The following is a 27,158-nucleotide window of genomic DNA, read 5'->3' on the forward strand; positions in this document are numbered from 1 at the left end:
TCACAGTATATTTTATATAAATATTCTTTTTCATAATAATAAGACATCTCCTTTTCATTTACAGCTTTCACCAAAACATTGGTTTAGTTTCTTTTAGGTTTACAGTAAAAATTAACACAGAAAATAGAATGGAGAAAATGTAACATTTAGCTGTTGTACCACCCTGGAATTTAGACATTAAGTAGTGTTCCATTATGTTCCAAAGACAACATATGTTAATAAACAACTGTGTGAGCTCTTCATATTTTTGTTTCTGGAAAATAAGCACAAATTGTTGACAGCATTTATTCTTTGATCAAACTGTTTACGAAGAAAACATGAATTAAGAGAAAACAAAAAAGTGAATATATTCATTACTGAAAAATTACAACCACATGTGAGAAGAGGCTTTATCAGGGCACAATCAATTAATGGCTTTGATAATAATCAAACCTATTCATTCAATTATGCATTCCCGAGAAAAACACTCTCCACAATCTTCTTAGGAGTGCAAGTCTCCTGACCAGGCTTTTATCTCTTATAAAAATGTGGAATTCCTTAAAAATAAATTGGTCAGATAATTAAAGCTGATTAGTTCCTGGCTCTTAAAGCAGAGACATTATATGAAATTAATGAAGAATTTAGCAGTTTTTCATATACAAAAAATAAAATTATGGTAGAAAACTTTTAAAAAGTACTTCTGTTTGGAGAGTTTTCCTTTGTTCAGAGTCAATTTCAAAAGCCCAGTTTTAAAAAACCGAACTTAGGAGAGATGCTATAGTGTAGCATTGGCAGCTTTTGCAGTGCATGATTGAAAAGGTTTACAAACTTTTTTAAAACAAAGGAAAATCAACGCAAAGGGTGTTTTGGGTATCTAGGACAATACTTAATATTCTTATTGTGCGAAAATGAAACAAACCAAAACTAAAGCATCTGCCGAATTCGTGACCGGATTGTTTGCTGATTTCAGCAATGAAACAAATAGAGCTTTGTCCTCCTTGGTGTCAATGCAATTGGGAAGAATTTCAATAGCAAGTATAAAAGGAAGAAGCAGTATGGCAATTCAGTTAATGGGAGCAGAACCCTTAGTCAAATCATAGAAAAAGGACAGTTTAAAAAAAAAGTCTGTAAAAACAAAGAAAAATTGCATACCGTTATTCCCACGTTTCACTCTCATGAAGGTAGGAAGTTAGGAAATTCATTGTTAGCAAAGGCAGGCCAGATGTACTAAGTTGTGAATCAGTTAAGAATAAACAAATAGATTGAAAAAAAAACACCCTCTAAAATAAGTACAATTTAATACCATTTCTGAAATGAGCCCAAGGTAATGCCTACTTACAACGTGAAGACTTTGTTCCACTCAGGATTGAGATTTTTGTAGACGGTATGTGTTAGCAGTCTATCGTTGTTCAGTTCTACCACACAAAATGGGTCACTTTTACCTACAAGAGATTTTGGGTGAACATTTTTAGTATAAATAGCACCCACAGTTCACAGTGTCATGATCATGACAATATCTCTTTTTCAAAAGGTTTTATAGTAAACAAAATGTGAAGTGCAATTTTAAAAATTGCAAAAATATCCTATCAAAGTAGAGTTAGCTATAACTGGTTGATGTTAGCAATTGTTATAATTCATAGCTATTTAGAGCCTGAAAAAGTGAAAGAAAGGAAATTATATAGCTTCCATTTCAATTTGCAATTTTGTTTTACAAAACTAATACATAACTGCTAATTATGATAGAGAATGTGATGCATGTCTGTCCTTAAATAAGTTTTTATTTAATTCTATAATGACCATTTGAAAACTCAGCCTCTTTACTTTTATGCATGTGTTTTTCAATTCATCTGATTTACTAGTAATCAAGAATTTCTGATTCTGTAACAGGAATTTCTAATCAAGTTTATTTTGCCAAAACTGCTACATTGCAGAATTATAACATTTTAATTGGACTAAGATTTAGTTATTTTCTTCTGAGATATTTATGGCCTCACAGGAAGGTAAATTAGACCCTCTGAGGCAGAAAAATTCTGCCATTTGAAACTTAACATCAACAACCAATCTGCATGTTAAAAGAGCAGTATTTTTTTCTGTCCCCTGAAAGTAAAGTATTTAGAAATTATCATCTGTTTATAGACACCCTGCCTTGTCATATTCAAATCTTATCCATTTGGCAGTTACGTTTTGTGAAGTCCTCAATATTTTCGTAATGTTATAATATGTTGTGTATTATAAGAACCCATGAAGTCAGAGGCTCTATGGGGGCAGCATTAATGATATTAGTGCAGCATGTAATTTGTTTGATACCTTATACAAATGACAATGAAATCAATATTTAGACAAAGCTGTCCAGAGGTCATATCTTTTAAACTATAATATTGATTTAGACTACATAAGAGGTTAATGTGCATATTATTAACTTTAATGATAAAGAATAATTGTTTTAAATGCATTGTGAATTGTAGCCACAGTTTACACTTCTGCGAAAGCTTAAATATCATTGAAGATTTTCAATTAAATTTTAATGGGAAGGAATTCATTAGCTATCAGCGACAGATAAGCTATGTATTCCCATACAGCTGTGTATTTACTTTCCATATAGTAATTCTTAAAATGAGCTGTACAAACTTTGACTCACCTTTAATTTAATTTATTAATTTTATATTAAAAAAGAGATTTAATATGTGTATGCTGGTTCAGTAGCCTCATATACCCCAGGATAATTGCATAATTTAACATTATGGTGGTCTTTGCAATTTTGTATCTTAGGAATAATTTTTAATGAAGAATAGAGAACTGGAAATCTCCAAGGTCTGGTGAAAATTTTACTTCTGGGTTAGGATCTGTATTATCTCCCCCACCCCCACCTTCTTCATCCTCTTACCCTACCTGTTATACCCCTCACTTCCAACTCATATGCCCTATGGAAGATAGTGTTCAAAAAATAATATTTTGTTCATTAAAACACATTGTAATAGGTTGATATTTGGCATATCAACTTTATTTTCTTCCATAGAATTCAGATATGGAATATCTGCATAAACAGGCAGATGCAAACCATTTTCAAAATATATTTAAATGTAAGATTCTAGATAAGACCTTTCCCAGTAATTGTGCTGCACCTTAGTAGATAGTAGGCCACACACATATGAAAAGTTGGGTAATAGTTTGATATAGATTCGCTCATTTAAGAAATATGTATTGTTTACCGAGTACCAGGCAGTGTTATGTGTTGGGGAGACAGAAGTCAACAAAACAACTAAAAATAAATAAATAAATAAATAAATCCCTGACCTTATGAAATTTACAATGAGTAAGAAGACAGATAATAAACACATTCTGTAGGATTTTAGAAGGTGATAAGTACTATGGAGAAAAATAAAAATGAGAAAGGTGATGGGGAGTGTTGGTATATATATATATATATATATATATATATATATACACATACATACACACACACACAATTTTTTAAAAAGGGCTGTAGAGAAAGTCTTGCTGAGAAAGTGACATTATAGGTAAAGAAATGAGGAGGTGAAGGAGGGGAGCCTGGGCTACCCAGAGGAACAGACTGTGCAAAGGCCAGGGAAGTGGCTATGCCCGTTGGCTCTAGAATATTCGGGATGCCAGTGTGACTGGAGGAATGGGTTGGGAAGGTGAGGGGAGCGTCGTATGTCACTCAGAGAGATCTGAGGACAGTGGAAGGCCTCTGAAATGACTTGGCTTTCACACTTATTAAGAGGGGAGGCTTATGGAGGGGGTCGAGTTGAGGAATGACATGATCTGATGGCTGCTATTTGGAAAGCAAGGTGGAGAAAGAGCAATGGAGGAGGGAGGGAGAAGAGCCAGGAGGCTATTGCAATAATCCAGGGGGTGAAAGTGGTTGGATTCTGGATATATTTTGAGGGTAGAATCAACAGGATTTGCAGATGTCAATATTGAATAATCTAAAGATGCCCTCATATTATTATTTGAAAATGGAAAACAATTCATTGAGCTTAGCCAAGCCAGTCTTTTCTTTCCTCCAAGGACAATAAGCATTCAACAAGGTACTCAGACTGGATATCTCTAGAATCTGACAAAGATGCAAGTGTAGGTAAGGAGAGAGCAGGCAATTTTATGTTTAATTTATATTCATCTTTTCCTTCTAAAAAGTTATCATTTTACAGTCATCAGTAATGGATGCCCACATCAGATCTTTACACACTGTGTTATTTTTGACTGATTTAGAAAGCTTCCTTCTGCCACTGTATGATTCAAGGGCAATTAAAAATGAACAGAAATCTGAACCAAAATAATAGTAAATGCACAATATCAAATTCCATGAACCTGCCACTAAAGAGCATACACTACAGTTTTATTTTAAAGAAGTGGTTACACATAGCTAATGTGCTTATCTGGTTTGCTAAATAATGCTTTAAATCACTGGCTTTTTAGTTCCTAAATTTTGCAGCCTTGATTATCTGCCACTTAAACAAACAAAACCAATCAGAGAAATACTATTGATGGACCTAACCATTAATTATCTCCTTAATTATTCCTTCCTTTCATCCTTTTGTCATTCCATTTAGACTCTATGACATGCTGCTCTGCTTGCTGAGAGTACCTGGGCTGTGGAGTTGACTCTAGGATGGGGTGTGGATGTCTATAAAGTACACTATGTTCTCTATCTAAAGCTCCAGAGAGTGATACAAAGCAGTGCCCTGCAATATTCTCATTCAATACTGTATGGCTAGAAGTGCAAGGAATGAAGGCAGCATCGAACGTTGAAATGCATTTTTTTTTTTTTTTTTGAGACAGAGTTCTCACTCTGTTGCCCTGGCTAGAGTGCCATGACATCAGCCTAGCTCACAGCAACCTCACCCAATCCTTTTGCCTCAGCCTCCCGAGTAGCTGGGACTACAGGCATGCGCCACCATGCCCGGCTAATTATTTTTCTATATATTTTTAGTTGGCTAATTAATGTCTTTCTATTTTTAGTAGAGATGGGTCTCGCTCTTGCTCAGGCTGGTCTGGAACTCCTGACCTTGAGCGATCCACCCGCCTTGGCCTCCCAGAGTGCTAGGATTATAGGTGTGAGCCACCGTACCCAGCCTGAAATGTATTTTATTTCTTATAATGTTTGAGTATTTAAAGAGCTTAAATGTTTGATTATCTTGTCTCCCTCTGACTCATTTTTGTCATAAGACTAAAGCAGACCTGTAAGTACCAACCGGCTCTTCCTTAAGCCCTATCATTTTTGCTAAAAAATTTCACATCCCTCTCCTTAGCAATGCAAGAAACTGGAGAATTTGGTTTAGATAGAAAGAAGACGGAAATTGCAGCAGTGCTGAGTGAGGGCAGGGGCTGTGGGATTGATTGCTTTACCCACCATGACAGCTAGAAAGGAATCAGCCTTCTTTGAGAACATGGTAGTTTTCCATGCTAACAATTTTCTAGAGTGAAATAGAAACTGACTCTCTGTTCTGCTCATCCCAGAATTATAAATATGATTAAGACATAGTCCAGCTCCCAAGCCATGCAAAATTTAGAAGACATGATGGACATGTAAATACACAATTATGATGCAGGGTTGTTAAGTGCCATAATAAAGGTAAGTGAAGGGTGCAATGGGAGCAATGAGAAGGAAGCATGTCGTTCTACAACCCTAGAACAGGAAAGGGGAAAAGATGTGAAGACCTCCCCCAGGGGAGGTGACTCTTGTGATCTATGGTGATTGCACATTTCTCTCACCAGTGATTTTAGAAGTGAAGGACAATGACATAAAAAGTGGACTTTAACAATTTATGATCGGGAATATTTAGCTTAAATCTATTTGTGTATTCCTTTAATAAGTTCTCTATAAGACAAAAACTTAGGTATTGCATATCCACTATAAAATATATACTTAAAAATATTACATTAGGACTGATGTCTTTCTCTATAATTTAGCTATTAATAAAAACTAAGAGCTATTTTTTTCCTATGGAGTTTCATCTTAAAACAAAAAGAATCTCCCCAAGGAATTCACATTAGAAAGAGACTCTTTTACACCCTCACTCTAAAACAGAATCTACAACAGAGTTCTAAAGCATATACTCTATCACCTCAATTCTTCTTTTGGTGAAAAGGCATTCCTATAACAATAAAAACAAACATCAGAATTGTCTCCAATGAGCGTCTTTTCTGGCGATCTTCAAAACGGCACCAAGGATTAAACGGGGGTACACTGACTGGCTAATTCTCTCTCCTTCTTAGTCCTTGCTCTTTAAGGTCACAACACTGACATACTGACAAAGAACTGTGGGAAAGTCTGTACCGCCCCTGCTCACTCGCTACCTGTTTTGTGGGCAAGGGGACAAGTTCAGTTTGCGCAAACTATTGGATTGAGCATTAAAGTCACTCAAAAGATGCTGAATGATATTCTTGCTCCCAGAATAGAGAGCTAATCCTGATCCATCAGTGGTGGCCTTTGTCCGGGGTCCTTTTGCTCCTGACAAGGAGCACAGTTTTCTGGGTGTGATGTGTTATAAAAATATGTGTGTGTGTGGATACCCAGTGACCACCTCTTTGTTGCCATGTCTGAAAACATAGAAGGCTTTCAATAGTATGGAAAGCAATTCATACCCATGAGGGCCTTTTATTTGGGGCCTACCTTGCACAAATTAAGCTCTTTTGGTTTAATTTCCTCAGTTGCCACAGTTTGAAATGGCTATATTGTGATCTTTTTTTAAAAAAAAAATTATAATCAAGTTTGCCATCTGTCCTTTCTACAAACTGGAAATTCAATCAGAATAAATAACAATGTTATAGTTGAGGGAATTCCATTGGGCCCATCAGAACAAAAAGCAATGTACGTTGAAGGTGTCTTCCAAGCCTCCTCCTCTTATCACTGGAGATGTGGTTTTGACCTTAGCTTTCTTCATTGACTGACCTAAACGTATTTTAAACATCTGACTGGTAGAATTACATTAACTGACACTCTTCACACTAGGCCCCCACTGGGTCTGATTCTGGGACTGAGCAGTAATAATAGGGCTTCTCTTTTCCCCCAAGTCTTGAAGCGGGTTTCATTATGGCAGGAAAATCAACACCCTAGAGTCATGGCTCTCAAGCTACTAGATTCAATACATCTTTATTTTTTATATTGAAGATTTGATAATGCACAATGTCCTCTTTGCTATCCCAAAATAAAACTGACTCATACATGATTTCAAAATTTAATATAATGCCTGAGCTCTATTATAAAGGAAGACTAAATAGAAAGCTGTTTACAAATAAAAATATGCATTGATTTATTTAACCAATACCATGTTTCCCCCAAAATAAGACAGGGTCTTATATTTATTTTTCCTCAAGAAGACACCCTAGGGCTTATTTTCAGGCAATGTGTTATGTGTATGGCACAACAATCTACATTTATTCAAATATAGTTAAGTAGTCTTCTTCTGGAACATCATCATAACTCTCTAAACCCTGAATTCCATCCTGAATTTCTTGTGACTCTATTTCCTTTAGAACCATTGGCCTCAATCTCTCATGTCGAGCAATAGAGCTCTCTTGGGGCAGATGAGAAGGGCTGGTCATCTTCTTTACCGCTCCCCGACGAAATGCATGGGTTGTGCAGATGCTCTGTGTAGCCACGCCCATCACTAGGTCTTATTTTTGGCGTAGGGCTTATATTGCACAAATGCTTAGAAATCCTGCTAGGGCTTATTTTATGGGCAAGTCTTATTTTCGATGAAACATGGTACTTATCGATGGATTCACAGCTAATGGATACAATGCACACTAACAGGGTGAAGGGTGCACTTATTACTTTGACTGGAACTGTACAAAAGCAAATTATGTAACCAAAACGTGTGTACTCCTGTAAAGTTCTGAAATTTAAAAAAAGAATACGTATTGCATGCTTACTATGTGTCAGGTCATATGAACAAAGAAGGGAAAGGTAAGGTCTCTGCTCTCTTAGAATTGATCTGGGGAGGGGAGGGGAGGAGAGAAAGAGAATAAAAATTGAGCATAGTGACTAAGTAGACTATATGATATGTTAGAGAGTAATACGTGTTAATGGAAAAACAGAAAAACATAGAGTAGAATAAGGAGTTTGAAGGGGGCAGGGAGGGGCACAGCACGTAGATTTAGTTAGGATGGTTGCAATAGGCCCCACAGTGAGGACTTGAGGTCTGAGCAAAGAACTGAAGGAGGTGAAAGAGTGGCTAAGCGATATCTGGAGAATAGTGATCCAGGTAGAGGAAGAGCAAGACCAAAGCTTGGTGTGCTCAGGGCCCCTGATACTGTCCCCAGGGAACAAGTGGGAGATTGGTAGATGCTAGAGAAGCAATGGGGTATAAGACCATGAAGTGCCTTGGACACCGTCCTGGGTCTTTGGTGTGTACCGAGGGAAATGGCAGCCATTTACAAGGCTTGAATAAATCATTCTGTGCATTTATTGCATTCAGGATGCAATCTAGGCTCAGATAATCCTGAAACAGATTTTAAACCTATATCAATTTAGTCATGCAGGACTGAATTTTATTACATAAGATTGTCTGATACCTTGTAGGACATTTAGTATCCCCATCCTCCAGCTATCAAGCACCAGTAGTGCTCCACAAAAATAATCTCTAAAATACCCAAGAGGGCAATACTACCCTCTCCTCAGTTGAGAATCCTTGCCTTACAGCAACAATTCTTAAACATTTTGGTCTTAGGAAGTCTTAAAAATTATCAAGAATCTCAAGGAGTTATTGTTTTTGTGGGCTATATCTTCCAAAATTTACCATTTTAGAAATGAAAAATGATAACATTAAAAAACTATGTATTAATTCACTAAAAATAATAATAAATCCATGGTATGTTAACATCAGAGTAATCAAACCTTATGTAGACTTTGGAAAACTCCATTGTATATTCATAAGAGAATGAGAGTGAAAAAGGCAAATAACATCTTAGTATTATTATGAAAATAGTTTTTATTTCACAGATCTCTGAGTTGGTCTTGGGGCTCCCCAGAGCTTCTAGGAATGCATTTTGAAAACTATAACAGTAGAAACAGACAAAGCTCAATATAAATATGAATTTATTTACCTTAGGGTCTAGAACTAGATATTATAGGATTGTGTATAACTAGATGCATTCTGGAGTCCTAGAATTGAATCATCTTGATATATATGCTGAGAAGCTCAAAATTTATGACAAAAGAATGAAAAGTGAAATGAGACTGATGAGAAACTGAAAAAGAAAGAAGAGGGAAACCATGAGATCTATCAAATGAGGAGAGGTGGTGAGAAAATTATGCTCAAGCTTTTAAGAATTTAGATATAATTTATCTAAATTATAAGATATAATTTAGATAAATTTTTAACATAATTTATTAAAAAATATTTAAAGATTTAATTTTCAATTCATATTTAATATAGAAACTACTAATATATGCAAATAATTTGTTACGAGCTTAGACACACAAAAGTCTTCTGGTCTAAAATGAGTATAAAAATATATTATAAGCTCTTTTGTTTTTACAAGACTTCCTTGATACCTTAGGATCTATGGTAAATTTATTTTCAATTAGATTCCCCTGCAGAAAAGCATGAGATTTCAGATAAGCTTCCCTATAAGTAAAGTAATTAACTGAAGAGATCTTTTGCAGTGAAATAAATTCTTTAGGCTTAAAAAATTAAGTACTGTATTAAGTGATTATACTTTTTAAATTTTTGTTAACTAGTCAAAGGTAATAACTAGAAATTGTCATCTGTCAAGGCTTTGTCTTTAGAATTATGTATTTATCTTTTTTATTATTATTCTACAAAATATCTCATTCAAGAGTCTATTATTTATCTTGGTATCTACTGTAACATCTCAGAATTTGAGGGCCTGGAAAGAAGCCTTAGAGGCCAAGTTCAAAAGCTCAGGTAGGTCTTGCCCACCCCCTGCAACCAGGGGGTTTATCAAGTTCTGATTCAATAGTTTCAGTGATAGGAAATCATCACCTCCACAGGAATCTTCCGATCTATTTTTTTGGCAACTATAAGTTTTAGAAAATGATTCTGCACATTGTATATAAAATTATGTTTCCATAGCTTGTATCTGATCTATGGTTTGCCTTCTGCAATAATTTAAAAATCTAAATAAAATGATGAATATAAAGGGGGTTGCAGCATCTGTCACATAGAGAATGACCAATGTGCTTTACCTGCCCTCCTTTGCTGGATATTGTGGATGGCCTGCCGAGCACCCATTCTAACTATTTTTTAGTGTCTCTTTTTGAACTACAGAGGCCATGAAGCCCAAAGTGACATTTCTAGACTCCCTTGCAGCTAGACATGCTGATGTGATTTAGGTTGTACAAGTCAGATGTACTTGCCTAAGATCTGAGATTAGAACTCAGTGAACTGAGAGCATATGGCATCCATTTCATTGCTGTGGACTAGGAATCCTGTAAGCAGTTGTCACAGTGTCTTCTGAACTTGCTAGTGTCAGTAACTCCTTGGTTCTTCCCTGTGGCTTTAGTATGAACTTCTAGAGACTGAGATTAGAGTCTGTTTTCTTAGGCCCTTCATGTCCACAAAGATTCTGTGATCCATTTAATGCTCTATAATAAATCTCCTTCTAATGAAATTTGCCAGAAGGAAATTTGCTCTCTGGACCTGGACCTTGGCCATTACTCACCTTGCCAGCTCATATCTATACTGTCCTTATGACAGGCCTTTGGATAATTGACAAAAGAAATCATATCCCCTCAACATTTACCTTTCTCCAGTATAAGTAAGCTGGTGGCTTCAGTGGAAAGTTCTTGATCAGTATGCTTGTTCCGTGATTTATAAGCTGGAGTGAGTGTGAGTGTGAGTGTGAGTGTGTGTGTGTGTGTGTGTGTGTGTGTGTGTGTGTGTGTGTGTATTGGTCATGGACAAATTACTTAACCTCTCCACACCTCAGTTTTCTAATTTTTAAAGTGGGGATAACAACAGTATCTAATCAGGTTGTTGTAAGATTAGTTGTGATAATCCTTTTACAAGCTCAGGGTAGTGTCTGACATGTGATCAGGGAAAAATAATGTTAGTTGCCATTATTATTATTATTATTATCATTATCCTAGAGCTATTCTCAATTGACTTGATTAAAAACACCAGATTGAGAACATATTCTTGTTAATCAATGTCCTTCTTTAAAGAGTGGCTTTCAAAAATTGGATGTATATCCCAGTATATCTGATGAGTATCATTCTCAAAATTTCACTTTTATTCAATGGAACAACATTGATGTATGTATAATTCACTGTAATGGAATTTAAACTCAACTCAAATCCTAAAGTATTTTCTGTATTTTCTACCATTAAAACAAGACATCCCTGTTTTGTGCTCAGGAAAGAGTTTAGATCTATACATTTTAATGTTCATCTTGTTGAATTAAGCCTATTATTTGTCTGTTGTATAGCACTGTATACATACATTGGTCTCACATAAAATGAATTAAATAGCCCTCCTAGCAAGTGTGATAAGGAAGCAGTCAATTATCTCCTCAAAGTCATTAGTAAATACGCTGAGCAGTTTAGACCAAGGACAGAGCCCTGTGTCTCTCTACTTGGCATCCCCATTGACATCAATCCTTTAATAATCACTCTTTAGACTTGACTGTTCAGTCATTTATGACTCTAACTATACTATCATACAACCACAATATCTCTGTAGTAAGATTTTTTTTCAAACACCTAGTTAAATTCAGATCCTCTCTATCGGCAGCACTTCTCTGATACACCGTTCTAGAAAATGCATCGCTTATCCACACAATTATATTTTAATGTAACAAAGCATAAACAATAGTTTAATTTTAAACAATTATTTTAGCGTCTAAAAGCATTTCTTCAGGCACTGAATAAAATCCTGGGACTAACCTTCCAAGCCAAATCAGCAATTTGCTATTTCTTTACTCAAAGGATCATTTTGTAATCTTAGTTCCACAGAACCTGATTAATTATTTTATAGTATTTCTCTTTCCCTCATTTCCCATTGATAGTGGGACCACCACTTTCTCAGCCCATAGTGCTTCACCTCTAGAGCATATCAAACCCCAATTATTAATCTCTTTTGTCATCCCACCTATTCTTCCAGAGCGGTATCTTCTAACCATGTGACCTGCATATGAATCACACATGATTTCTGTAATTCCCTTTAAAACACTGGCTCAGACTCAGGCCCTGTCAGCTCCTGTGCCAAATTAACATTTTCATTTCTCTTTTCAGAAATATTTGATAACAACTGTTTGGTTTTAGAGGAACACTTTTGCATTTCTAAATTAGAATGGGACTAGTTTTAAAAAAGGCAGTTACTGAGAGAAAGTAACTTTTATTTCTATGTGAGATGTGGGGACGGAAGAAGGAAGAGCGATGAGTTGCTTTCTCTCCTTGTGATATTTTTATTTGTTAATCTCATTCTACAGAGATTTATACAGTATTAATACATTTATCACACGTGTGTGTATAACATTGTTTTCTAAATTAGGTATGTTATGATAAGAATATGAGATGTGAGACATTTTGATACATTATAAATTGGATTAAATGTATTCTCAAAGTATAGTATCTGCTAAAAATCCTCTATACGTGTAATTAATAAAAAGCGAATGGGACATTAGCTTACATAATAAAAATAAAGCATACTTTGCTTGGCAAATTTCAACATACTCTGTGTTAGAACTTTAGAGGTTTTGTTTCAAGCGCTATAATTTTAAGATGATAACAGAGTAAAAGTTAAGAAATTAAGTATATCTGTATGCATACAATTCTCATTCATTTGGTAAATTATTTTATCCTTGATAATCCAGAAATATTAAGGATTTTTATTCTACTTTACACAGTACTTTCAATGGGACTATGTAGAATTTAAAGGATTTATATTTTCTCTTCTTGCAACATAAGTTGCAATCATTAATAACGATCATTAATTCCAAGGCTGCATTTATCAGATATCATCAATGTTCGTAAATATGATGATGGCAATTAAAGGCACATGCTATTACAAATTCAAACTGCTACAAGTCTATAAAAGAAACAACTTAGCTACTTTTTCCAATAAAGCAATTGTATTCTGTGAGCTATCTGAAGCAACAATTGCATATATATTATGCAATTTGCTAGAGTAACCCACAAAAAGTTAATTTTTTAAAGGACAATATCTGGTCTATGTTTTGTGTATGTGCTTGGTATTTCTCCAACTGTATATAAAACTTTCAAAGAACAGACTTGCCTTTTTCTATACAATTGCCTTTTCATTTTCTTTCTCTGAATAGACCCATAATGTTCAGGGAAAATACCAAGAATAATAAATCCAAATCTCTGTATAAAATATACCTTCATGACACACTCAAGCTGGAAATCACAGGAACCAGTAAAAATGCAGGCAGCCTACTGATAATGAGGTCAGAAATACAAATAAATTTACTTTTAATGAAGACTGGAGGCACAGTAATCAAAGTGTTAAAATTCATTTCATGCATATCTCATTTGCTTCTTAGCTGATATTTACCACGCAATTCTGTGAGAAAGTAGAGGCCTAAGATGCTCCAGATAAATGGCTCAATTAATTGTACAGAGGTAGACCTCTTTGAGCTGAGCCAGAGCTGTGAGCTCTTTATTAAAAGCACTATTCTGTAGCCCATAACCTTGTTCCTTGACTCCTCTCTGGTTTCCAATTTAAACAAGTCCCCATGCGGCCTGCTCTAAAGGGCTTTGTCTCCCTGTCATTGTTAAGAGAGCTGAGGCATCCTGGAAGTGTGAAATCAGACCTCATGAGTTGAACGGTTCCCCAGGGAACGCCGGACTGCGCAGAAGGTCAAAGTCATGGGCCGGACCATCTAAAAGTGTCTGATCGCCGGTCTGTGACACAGCAAGTTGGGGGTGGGGGTGGAGGGGGTGGGGGCTAGACTGAAGAGGACTGAAATTGAACACATCTTAATTAAAGCCCACAGACAGCAAAACAAAATGTTTTCTAGGCAGCCTGTCAAATGGGGCTTAAATTTAGCTCTGCTAATGAATCTGAGCTGCTAACTGTTATTTCTTAAGATAATAAGACTCTCACGGAAGCCGATAAAAAAACTGTAGCATGTCTTTTTCTGCTGTTTTGTTACTTAAATATTTTCCAACAATGAAGACAGTTTTCCAAAAGAAAAACATGGGAAAACTCTATGCAAATAAAGGGGTAGTAAACATCTCTTAATAACTAGTAGGTTTCCAGACTACAGGGCTGGCAAGCCATAAGTCTTATGCACAGCCTTGTTTTAGAAAAAGATGCATTCGTTTAATGGGATGATTTCAGTGACAGATCCTGTTAATTGTAAAATTCTGTCTCTCTCTCTCTTTTCCTTTTTCTCTCCCTCTCTTGTTTTCTGAAAAAGATGGTGTATTAATTTGACAGATCAATTCACCTGGGGTGGAGAAGTTTTATATTAGTGTACCTTTTAATACAGTGAAAAGGTAGGGCATCTTTTGAAGGGTTTCACAGTTCTCCCATATCACTGTTTCTGAAACTGAGTGGCTGGTCTCCCTGGGGAGGTTACGACCTCTTCCTCAGGAGGAAAAGAAAAAGAAAAAAAAAACACACACACACACAAAACCACTCCCCCCACCACAACCCAGGGGAAAATGAAGGGGAGGGGCTGAGGAGAAGAACTCTCTTCTCTTTCTTCTCTTGGAACTTAAAAGAACCAATAGGCCAGGTCTAAATTAAAGCCTCACTCAATATAGAAGACTTCAAATGTTCTGTTGAAGCAGAAATTAGGCCCTGCTCAAGGATAAGAAGAATCAGAAGCTAGACAAGACAAATTACAACGTGAACTATTTCCTACCACTGAAAAAATTTCCCCCTTTATCATCGGCCTTTCCTCACGATCTGTCCAGTTTTAAGGACCGCTTGATTTAGCCGTAGAGAGAATCTCTTCCCCAGTGAATGCAGGGCCAGGCAGTCTCTAGGTTTTGCTTTGATAGTGCAGAGAGACATTAACCTTTTCACTGGTTAGTTGAAAGGTAAGTAAGTTGTACTGAGAGGAATTTTTTCAGTCACTCAAACTTTTTTCCCTCACGAAGAATTTAGCTGACCAACTTTTCAAACCGGAGTGCCACTTTCTCAGGCTGTGAAAGGCTGCCCACAATTTGACTGAAATTTCAATCCACTCTTGTGCCTTGCTCAATGCATGTGTATGTGTGGGAGTTGTAAATTGAGGCCTTAACCACCAGAGTTAATCTCTTTTTTAAATCTGTATTAACCTTAATGATTTGAAGTGCACTGTCCAACACTGGGCTATTGAGACAGAAGAAAAAACTACCCTCGACTATCAACAGTTTATTAGGGGCTTAACTGAAGTGACCTACTGTAGTAGTGTTCAGCTGAACAAGGCTATAGGCTTTTTGTGGAAAGGGAAAGAATTGAGGGTTTCATTAAAAAGTAATTTGTGCTTTATACTCACTCATTCAAAGAGAGTCTCAATTGCTCTTTATTCACACAGAGTTAATACAGTATCACAATGTTTCTCAATGAATGTGTTGTAACAAAAGAAAAATTTTACATTTTGAAAGAGAAAAATTCTTTGTAACTGCAGTAAGATTGATGGCTACTTAAAAGATTATAGAATCTTTCTCTCTTGTGCTCATGTTTAACGATGGAATATTATAATTTAAAAAGTTTTGCTTCAACAATGGAAGTTTAACTTTATGCTCAGCTCATTACAAACATTTTAAAAATAGAGCTAAGTTGGTCAAATGAAAATTGGTCTTGTTAGACTTATCTAGACACAAAAGTGTTCTGAAGCTAACCAAGTACCTTATAGGAATAGCCTCATTTGTACCACATCAGGAAATATTCTTGTTTTACCACAGAAAGTTATCAGCGATTTAAAATCTCCCCTCTCCATCCACGACACTCCTAAATGGATGCTAATTTCAGGATGTGAAGACAGTGCCATTCCCTCAATTCCCTCGTTTCAAACTATTGTTTCGTATCTTGAGCTTGACTGCTACTATGCACTGAGACACATCGTATCTTTAAAGTTCTTCATTGAATGACTGAGAGCTAAAGCAGACAAAGAGCTTACTTGTACTTTAAATGTAATGACAAAAATCAGGAAGCATCAGGATATATGTAAGTATTTATCCTTATCAGAGGTAAAGATTATTTTACCAATTGGTGGTAATATTCAGACTTTTCTGACTTAAATATATGGCCCTCAATTTTTGCCGCCATTACAAATGTCATAAAGACCACAGAAGGTCTAAGAGTGAGCAAGGTCAAAGACTGAATTATCTTCTTGCCCCTGAATAGTTCAACATCTCTCTTGTTCAATTCAGAGCACATTAGATTATAAGGTCAGCACGGAATGAGGAATCATTAGATTTATATCCCTAAAACTGGAGAGGAAAAAATGGAGACTCAGTTATTTAGTATTCTCCAAATTAATGTTCATTTTATCAAGTCAAAATTATGTCTCATTGACTCCCTAGGGAAGAGGCTATTGTTACTCCCATCAATTTACATAGAACCACTAGGAAAGAAATATCTCTATTTTTTCCAGTTTTGAAAGAACATGTACTTTCACTTCCATAGTGGCATATAGGCCACTGGGTTAATGTAGTTTGCATATTCATGAAGTTTTAAAATCAATGACAGCTTCTCTCCAAGAAAAGACAAAACTTATATAATTGTATTCAATTGTATAATAGGCAGGTATCTTAAGCTCTTTATGTAACTGGTACTTGTCTTTTTCTTTAAGAAATTATTGTGCCCAGATTAATTTAATTAAAACCATACCAGAAATAAAATTCATAAAAAAGAAAATGAATAAACTTAACCTTCATTAATTGTTTAGTACAAGGAGCCAAGTCAATATATATGCAAAGAGATCACAAACTACTTTCTCTTCTACTATTTTCAGGTATACCTGCTTTGAAAAAACATGTGACAGTTGTTACCTTCTTGGTTACATATGAGTTGATAATGACCTCTTTAAAGAAAATGTAAATTCCCACCATTTTTATTTTTATTGCATAATAAATAATCATCCAATACTATACAAATATTAAAATTTTAAAATATTACAGTTTGGAGCAAACGTCTGATATTTTAGTTTGAAGGCATGTTATCTTTTCATTTAGTTTTGATCCTGTCGAATAAATTAGTGAAGGGCACAGTGATTTGCAGACCCTTAGATGGTAGGAAAAGCACATTTCCTTTCAGACAAGTCTGTTACCTCTTTAGGGTCATCTTGCTAAACATTCACAATGTAATTTCCACAAGTAATAAATCTGTACTTTCAGAAACAGTGATAGTTTCACCAAAACTGCTCAAGACAGTACTATTTATTGTGCAATTTAAGATACATAATTTAAGGAATAGCATGAATATCCCCCAATCCTTATGAAATGAAATCATAAGTGAATGATCACATGGTTGTAAATCCAAAAAATGATTTAATTTGGGAAATTGATGAAATAATTGCTATCAGCCCATTTGTCAATATATCACAGAAACAGCAATACCCAAATCAGAAAGCTTTGAGAACCAAAACTCATTTTGGCATTTTTACAGGCCTGTTTCTTAGTTTAAAAAATTACAATCTAGATACTTAGTTTAGATCCAGAATTATCTCTTGGATGTGCTAAAGAATTTGGACAACTAAGAGATCAGATCGGCAACTCAAATATCAATAGTCCATACCAAGTTCTTGAGTATTACACATCTAAACTTTTCAGTGAATTATGCAACGGATTTCATACATGTTTAAATTCCAAGTATTGATGCTATGAGGGAAGCTGATGCCGAATGAGAGAAGATGAGACAAAATTGCTCTAATACCTGAAAAACTGACAATACCTGGGAAATATATTCCCATTACATTGATTAAACTTTGGAGAAGACAATTCAAAAGTTATTTTGCATTTCATTGTTTATTTTCAACATAGTACCCTGCCTTTAAAAAGCAAAGATAGTATAAAAGCAGGGGGGTTGGGCTGGGTGTGGTGGCTCATGCCTGTAATCCTAGCTCTCTGGGAGGCTGAGGCGGGAGGATCATTTGAGCTCAGGAGTTCGAGACCAGCTTGAGCAAGAGCAAGACCCCCCCCCCCCCCCCGTCTCTACTAAAAAAATAGAAAGAAATTAACTGGACAACTAAAAATATATAGAAAAATTAGCTGCACATGGTGGCACATGCCTGTAGTCCCAGCTACTCGCGAGGCTGAGGCAGTAGGATTGCTTGAGCCCAGGAGTGTGAGGTTGCTGTGAGCTAGGTTGATGCCACGGCACTGTAGCCTGGGCAACACAGTGAGACTCTATCTCAAAAAAAACCCACAAAAACCAGGGGGTTTGGCAGCCAATCTTTGTAAGATTAACCCTGAATCTTTATATTTAAACTATTTACTTGCTGATCCAGTTAGGTGAAACACAGAGTTGGGTTATTAAATGGTTGTAGACCTTGCATGCTGCTGATGGGTGGAAGAGGAGAATTGCATCATTTCTTACCTGTGACGTCAGCGGCCATCAACCCTTCTGCTCTGATAACTTTCACCTGGAGAAATCCCACATCTTTCAGGTTGTGAAATATCCTCAGTGGGCTCTGCAAGACCACAACACTGGTGTTAGAAAAGAAAGATCATAAGGACTCTCAGAGAGTGTGCTGAGAAAACACCAAGTTTTATAGTTTATCTCAGGATACTGCTTAAAGGGCTTGCAAGGGTCATTTGTGTTTCTTCAGTACAAATTACTCCTCTACCATCATGAATGTACGTACACACACACACACACATTTATGTAGGCAATTGTTGTCATGTGGGCAGATTTTCTGAGAGAATTAAAAAAATTCCACATTTACTTCCCATAAATATCAACAGATGGTGAACAATAAGTTATGGAATAGATATGTCTGCTTTCTACCTTCTGTATCCTTTACAAAAGGATACAGTAGAAATCTTTCATCTGATGGTTTGGAGACAAATGATTCTTTTTTTTTTTTTGAGACAAGAATTTGCTATGTTGCCTGGCTGAGCTTGTCTCGAATTCCTGGACTCAGGGATCCTGCTACCTCGGCCTCCCGTGTAGCAGAGACTACAGGTGTACGCTACTACACCTGGCAATGATTCTTAATATTGAATTTTAGGTTGTTGATTGTGTAACAGTCTTCAGACTTTAGGGGTAAGAAAATCAATATTAAACTAATTGTTTTTGTCTGCTGTTTTCTTCTTGATGAGTTTTAGAAATTGCATGTGATAGATGAGGGTTATATTGTCTAAAGATTATTTTCTAATATTTATTTCAAAAGAATTATGCAGTTCCATAAACCTTTGAAATAAAAAGATTTACATAGTTTTATAAAATAAATCAAATTGATGACTAAAAATAAATTCAAAATGGTAATTTTTCTTTATTGTTTTAGTTGCTATTTTAGTATGTATAGAAGTAGAAGTATGGTAACTTTGATAGAAAACCCAGATCCAAATGATAAACTCTATTTCACTTCATAAGTTAATAATGGTGATGTTTTAATAAGTATAGTACTTATAGAAATTAAAAGAGAGAAACAATACAATAATTTGGAAGTCTAATTAATGGGCACAAATACTTTGAGAATGAAATAGACCTATAGAATGCTGATATGCGTTTGTTTATTTACACTTCATCGCATTTTTCTTTTACTTCTACTCAGTAAATCAAAGGTACTTATTTATCATAATTTTTTAAATGTTTCAAGACCAGGGAGCATAACATATTTTTGCATAATAAAGTTATCTATTAAAATGTTACTAGAGTAAAAAGCATTCTCATCATCATTGTATTAATAATGTGAGAATACTGGCAAGCAAAATTATTGTGTTATGAATTTTATCAGTCCCGTATGACTAGTCATTGCTTACACTGAAGCTATGACCTTGGTTTATTGAGAGGAGGAAATGCAGATATTTGAGTAATCTCATAGCCTAACTTTTTAAAAATAGTGTTCAGCACAAGGATTAACTCTTAATCTTTTATTGTTTTTAAACAGTTGTTTAGCACCCAAAAAATCTGTCTACAATACCCAGATGACAGGGTTCAGTAAAAATGTAATTCTCTCTCCACTTAAATTCCTGTAAGTTAAGGGTTTAACGGTGGGGGCTTTAGTCAGCAGTCTTAGAATTCAGAGGTTTGTAGGCATGTTGTGTTCCTACAGCAACCATCAAGTTTAGGAAGCTTCTTATCTCAGAGCTTACTCAATGTTATAAACCAGATAAGTCTCCTACCCTAATGATGGGAAATAGTGTTAGCAAAACGTTCCTGTACTTTAATTTTCGGGGGGTAATTTGAACGAAGTTTCACTGTGACTAAAACAAGTAACATCAGTCCTCATGTCTAAGAATCATTTCATACAGGTAACCTCATTCCTCAGACATATTGTCTTGTAGTGCTTCAGCTCTGATGCTCTGCTTCCCATTTGGGTGGGTAATTATTGTTTGAAGGTTTCATATTTCCCCAAGTCAGCTGACACTCAGTAATTTATTGCAAATTTCAACTGTTTAGGCCAGTGACACATAGATTATAATAAGAACTCCAAAAAAAAAATAAAAAAGCAAATATATCAGTTTAAAAATATAACTTTAAGTAATGCTTAATCAAGAGGTATTTCTGCCTTGTATTTATGGTTATTTCAGAAGCCCTAAAAACCTGGATGGCTTCTGAAGCCAGAAATTTCCATAGCAGAGGAATCTATGATTTGCTGTGAATCCTTTCAGCCCTCAATAGATGGGAAAAGATTGAAATGCTCTGGAGAGGAGTCCTCTTTATTTTTTTAATGAAAGGCTGTATAATATATTTTCTCTATGGCTGCAGCAGCTGTCAGGGAGAGCATCTCAGTTCAGCTCTATTACGGGAGAGGCAATACCCCATCCTACAGCATCGAGATGCTCTGAGGGGCCAGAGCTGATTGACAGCTTGTCACCGTGACGTCTTATTCCATCTCTGTTATGGAGAAAATTAATGTCACACCACCAGCCTTATGACTCGCTGTCATCTTAGAACCGCTCACCTTTTATCAATGCTCTAAATAACATTTCAAGCCCATCGTCTCACGGTGGACAATCCGGTCAAGGGACATTAAATCAGATGACTGTGAAATGTCATAATAAAAATGGAATGCTAACAACTTCTTCTCTAAACTAGCTCCTCTGGTTTTTAAACTGTGACAAGGGGGAGCAAGGGTTCCACATACCCGTTCTGAAAAGGTCATACAATCGCTCTTGGTCTGCTACCCATTACTACCTGCCCCTACTGACCTTCCCTCCTGCCCTCCCCCCAAAAGAAGAAAAAAAGAAAAATGGAATTAGCCATCTTCTCAGGACGTGGTGATCAAATAATGGCTCACGCAGTAATGCCCGTTTAATTTGTGGGGCTTCGATGCTTAGCAATGAAGTGCTCCACGACAGCAGTGGAAAGCTTTTTCAGGGCTGTTTCACAGCAGAATGGGGCAATTCATTTACTTTCCTGACCATGACCGGTGCCAAATCAAATTCTTAAGTTTGACCTCAACTCTTAAAATACACATGTTCTTATAGGAAAACATAGAAATAATTCTCCAAACAAATAACATCTTTTCTATGTCTCTCCAAAACACGTAATATGTTTCAGACATGATACGGCATTCGTTCGTTCATTTCATTACCCATATAATAAAAAGGAAACATATAGAAGCCCTAAAATATAGGTCTTTGTCCTTGTGTTGCTATGAGTGATCATAACGCATGTGCTCTATTGCATACAGTAGCTTCTTAGCAAGTATATCTCTAGAGGGAGGTATAGGGCTCTGCCTGAAATTCAGGGCTGAAAAAAATAGCATATTTAAACATGGTTCACTTTTTAATATATCGAGCAGAATATAATCTGAAAAGTAGCTCAGACATCCACATACTATTACACATCTTATTGAAATAACTAACATTTGAAAGAAAATGTGGACACAAATATTCAAGGACAAAGACCTATATTTTAGGGCTTCCGTATGTTTCCTTTTTATTATATGGGTAATGAAATGAATGAACGAATGCCGTATCAGAATTTGAATGGAAATGGCTAATGTAAAGAAGTCCACCGAGCAAAATGAAAAAAAAAAAAAATCAATAATAGGCGGATTACTTCTAATTACCGAGGCAGCAGTATCATCTTAATGTATGGGATAATATCAAAATATTAATCCATCAACTACAGTATGATAATAGCTAGAAGAACTTTTATATTAATATACTGATTAATTCCTCTAAAATTGTTTTAATTCATGAGGCTCACTTCTGGTAACAGGGGAATAAGTTTTGCTGGGTACCAAAATGTGAACTAATCTTCATAATTGCAATTATATATTAGAAGATGCTACACAATACCTTAGGATCTTAGGTGGTTTAAAAATATATACTATTTAGCCTTGCTAAGTCACCTCTATTAAACTGTTTATGATAACACCATTGGTGGGTGAGTTGTACAAGCATTAGCAGACAGCTGATTCGGTGGAGATAGCTAGAATAAATTTGCTGAAGCGCACATCCTGCTAATCTGTTTGAAGAATATTGTAGAGCATTAGTACCAGCACTTCATGTTATCTGCACAGCCTGATAAGGTACATCTTTATTAAATTCAGTTATTGAAAGGATGTCAGTCAGCAAATAGGAATATTTTAAAACCTAAAAAAAAAAGCCGTTCTTTGTTAGTCAGAGCTTGGTTTCATGGCTGAGTGTCTAGAGGAGCCTTCTAAACACCTGGCAGCATTGTACAATACAAGCTTTGTAATTTTAAGTGGAAAAGCCTTTTTCCCAGCTTCATGGGCACTGAGGCATTTACTTTTTCAAGCCTCCACCGAGAGAGAATGGTGGAGTAAGAGCTCCCCTCTCTGCTGAGTCAAGAAAACTGCATGGTGGGAAATGCACAATGGGAGGATGCTGGGAAATAGGAAGATTTGGTTGGGAATATTTGGGTTTGGTCAGATTTGAGGGTGGTAGTTATTTTAGTGACTCACGATTCCATCCTGTCACTCTGCATTGGCTCAACAAGAAAGTGACTTCCTTTTAAGTTTATTTCTCATTGAATGAAAAAAAAAAATAAAAGAAATGAAGTGAGGCTTTTCTGGGCAGCGGTAAATAAAAACCACTTCCGTGAATACTCTCTGGTTACCAAGCTACCAATTAACGTAAATGCCATTAACCGCATCTCAAACTTGGCAAGACAAGGACATCTTAAACTGCAGCTACAAAAATTCAATGAATTCATTTTGAAGTAATGTGGTGTAAACTCGCCCTTCCTTTCTGGGCAGTTTCCCTGCATGATAAAAGCACCGAGTAGAATCTCAGCATCCAGAACTTGCTCTGGAAGAGAGTCTAGAACCGGGTCTCTAGACATCGCTGGGTCACATAAGTGCTTCTGCAAAGGTGACATTTGCATGTTGCCCTGCTTTTTGCTTCTGCTGATTCTTCTGTCAGCTGTTTGGAAATACTTCTGTCACACCAGGTAAATTGTTTACAACTTCATGTAATCACACGTGACGCCAGAAGGAGGAGGGTTACATACGTACATATCTCTTTAATATCTCCTCCCGCTCTTTCTGGTCCTCCAGGGAGTTGACAGACAGGTCAGAGATGCTGACCGTGGCTGAGGCTGTCAGGGTGACCAGCAGCACCAGGTGTCCCTCACCTTCTTCCAGCTGCAGCTCCAGCTTGTGTGTCTGTTCCCTACTGAGGGCCGACAGGTCGACCTGGCACCTAGAAACAAATGTTTTGAATCAGCAAGTGGCTTTTTTTTTTCTTTTTTTTTTGCCATACCACACAGTTTCTCAGAGCTATGTAAAAATAAATCAATAGAAATACTATTTGGACCAGTAGAAGTATACATCTTTCATGTCAGCTGACTTTCTTTGCAAAGTTTAGATCTTGGTTATCTTAGGGTCTATAATTGCTTATTTCCTGTTAGTTACAAAAAACGTGCCTGTCTGAAATTTGACCATTACCCACTATCACTGTATTTGCAAAGCGATGAGGACTTCCCATCGCTGATCGCCCCAAGGAGCTAGTTCAGTGGGGCTTTGCCTATGGAAAGACTGACGTGAGCTGTCTAGGGAGGGAAACTACCAAGAGTCTGAGTTTTTGTGTCACTTTTATAACAATGGGTATTTCCCGTCATTCATAAATGTTATTAAGCAGTCAATTGAATATATGCCACAGTGATGCCATACGTTTTACATTTTCAAAACTATGCCAATTTATTCATAGTACACTGCATAAATCTAAATAAAAGCACACAAATCTCCTGAAACATGATGGCCAAAGTGCTCGGTACCAGAGTGGTGCTAACAGGGGTTTCATAACAGGTTGGTCCGTGCTCTATCTGCTCCTCTCTCGGAGACAGACACCTTGAAAATGCTTTTCATAAAAATGTCAGTTGATTTTGAAGAGAAAGGTTATGTGGTTACCACAAGGCTAATAAACCGAGAGAAAGGTGGCAGACATGAATAAAAGGCATTTAAAACAGGAAATAGCCAATTACAAGATTAAATGTGGCAACATAACATAAATGGAGTGGTCGGTTATTGGGGACAGATTAAATTCTTGCTCCTTTTTATTCCTCAGTCTATTTGGTGTCCAATGTTTTGCTTTTAAAGTAAACTCCTATGAACAGGGCCTCAAAACTTGTAGTTGGGTTCAAACATCTCTTTAGCATGAGTGACTGAACCTAAGTCCAACATTTGCCTTTTACTTTTGCCTGTTGGTTAACGTGAGAAACATCTGGAACTAGACACAAATGGGAAGAAGAGGACTATTGATACAAGAAATGAAAATGAAAAGAAATGCTCTGGTCAGTAGCAGAAAGTCTATGTGTGCTAAATGCTAACTATTGAGAAAGTAAGAAATTAGAGTCTGTACCTAGTCTGGAAAATACTTTCCGGAAGTTAGAATGTACATTAAATAACCTCATTGTTTCTACTAAGACAGCATCTATTTCAAGATGTTCTCATGCTATCTCCTTAGACTCTAAAGGTAAAAAAAACTTATCAAATCCTGTATCTAACATCCTAATTTTAATTAGAATTAGGTTCTTATCTGTAACACCTGGAAAAATTGAGGGTAATGATATAGCAGTGAAAAACCACCATTCAAACATATTCTCTAATAAAAAGGAAAAACATGAATATTATTTTTTAGAGATCTTTCCAGACCTGGCACAGGGCCTGCCTGTAGTTTGTTTAATGTGAATGAATCTTTGGCTTGGATTGGAACTACAATACTAGGGAATTGAACAGGGATTATAATTCAGAAAGTATTTTTGGTTGGATACAGCTGAAACCAAAAAAGGTCTTTCACTTACTTTGTTTTCCTTTTTCCTTTCTCTCACTTTGATCATGCATTTCCTAGTCACTTCCTTGTATTTTTTTGGCGGGGGCAGTAGGGACAAAGTCTTGCTCTTTTGCCCCAGATAAAGTGCAGTGGCATCATTGTAGCTCACTACAACCTCAAACTCCTGGGCTCAAATAATCCTCCTGCCTCAGCCTCCAGAATAGCTGGGACATGCTACAATGCCTGACTATTTTTCTATTTTTAGTAGAGACGGGGTCTCACTCTTGCTCAGGCTGGTTTCGAACTCGTGACCTCAAGCAATCCTCCTGCCTTGGCCTCCCAGAGTGCTAGTATTATGAGCATGAGCCACTGTGCTCAGCCTGTCTTATTCTTTTATATGGTGCTTCAGCACTCTGAAAACACTAAAACACATCAAAGCCTTCCAGAAGATTTCTTTCTATGCTTGCTACCACTTTGCACTAGTCATATAGATGCTGGCTTCACTTCATTTACATTAGAGTTACTGCCTTTAATGCTTTAGAGTTTGGGAAGGTGCTCCAAAGATTACATGGCTTAGGAATTGCAAACTGGCAACCTGCAGATGGAATCTGATTCACAGACTTACTGTTTTTACTTGTAGTGCTAAAAAAGGTTTTGAATCTAAATGATTTTAAATACAGGGCAAACGTCCTCTGAAATAGTTACTGTTCCCAGTATTGTCTATTATTTATAACTGGCCTATTTCACTTAATTATTCTACCTGGTTCCAATAGGCATAAAGATTTGTGATCCCTGTAATCTCCTTAATTTACCAATGAGAAAACTTAAGGCCAGAGAGGTTACATGACTGAATGGAGACATACAGGTAGGTATCAGCAGAGCCAGGACTTCAACCTGGGACTCTGGAATCCAAGATCTAGGCTTCTTTCTCTATCATTCTGTCATTGAGTAACTCTGCATTCCAGGAGGAAATGTATGCTGTTAACAGTGGTTCTCGAACTGGGTAATATCTGGACTTTTTTTTAACAGAAAAAATTATCTCAGTTTCCAAGTGTAGAATCATGTTATTTTTATGGTTTTAAAATATATATATGAACTAGGGGAGAAGGCTATAAGTTGATTAAGAAAAATTTACAAATTGAAGTTTGGAAACTGTAAAACTAATAAAATTTAAATTAACAATTTAAATGTATAGGGAAGATAATGCTTTTCTGCAACAATTAAAATTTCAATATTGGGTGTACTCATAGAAATAATCTCAGTTTCTGTTCTATGTTTAATGTTTCAGAATTTTGACTTTAATAATTCTAATGTAGAGAATGTCCATTTACATAAACATGGAACAAGAGAATATTAAATGACTTCAAGGTTCTTTGTGTTAGCTGAGGTTATTCAGATCTCCTATTTGTCTAAAAATTCTGTTCGGGAGTAAGATGCCATTCTAAATGAAGTGTCACCTATAACTAAGCAAAACTGTCTTATTAACTTGAAGATAAAGTTCACATTACAGCTTCACTGATGGGTATCAAATCAAATTATTGCTGGAATTGGGTGGAGAAAAAGCATTTGCTACCCCTTGTAGTTTGGGGACAAATATGTACAAAGATGGAACCCTTGTGACACCATCTATTGCAATGTGGATACAGTACTAATTGGGTAGGGCAGATGCTTCTGTATTTGCCTCATCTGTATACTGCTGTGTCTTGTACAAAGGAAGGATTCACTATAGTTTGAATATAGAAGTACTAGGTGGTCATCCACATGGTCCAAAAGAGGGACATGTTAACAGTTTCATATTGTTATCAAAATGAAAATGCAAAATCATAAAATCACTGAAACAAATTTATGAACTCTAAAAATATGTTCACAGATACATTCACAA

At 36.2% G+C, this 27,158-nt stretch overlaps 1 protein-coding gene across 8 annotated transcripts in view; it reads right to left on the minus strand.

The window, feature by feature from the left end:
* MCTP1 (multiple C2 and transmembrane domain containing 1) overlaps window positions 1-27,158 on the minus strand; it is a 496,961-nt gene that overhangs the window by 152,881 nt on the left and 316,922 nt on the right. For all 8 annotated transcript variants that reach the window (XM_076008188.1, XM_020290177.2, XM_076008190.1 and 5 more), the window contains 3 exons: window positions 23,521-23,707; window positions 18,462-18,555; window positions 1,319-1,421 (listed from right to left, as the gene is read on the minus strand). In XM_076008188.1, the coding sequence (XP_075864303.1) occupies window positions 1,319-1,421; window positions 18,462-18,555; window positions 23,521-23,707 (384 nt within the window). The remainder of the gene's footprint in view (window positions 1-1,318; window positions 1,422-18,461; window positions 18,556-23,520; window positions 23,708-27,158) is intronic.

The sequence above is a fragment of the Microcebus murinus genome, chromosome 11 (assembly GCF_040939455.1).
Source record: "Microcebus murinus isolate Inina chromosome 11, M.murinus_Inina_mat1.0, whole genome shotgun sequence".
Lineage (NCBI taxonomy): Eukaryota > Metazoa > Chordata > Mammalia > Primates > Cheirogaleidae > Microcebus > Microcebus murinus.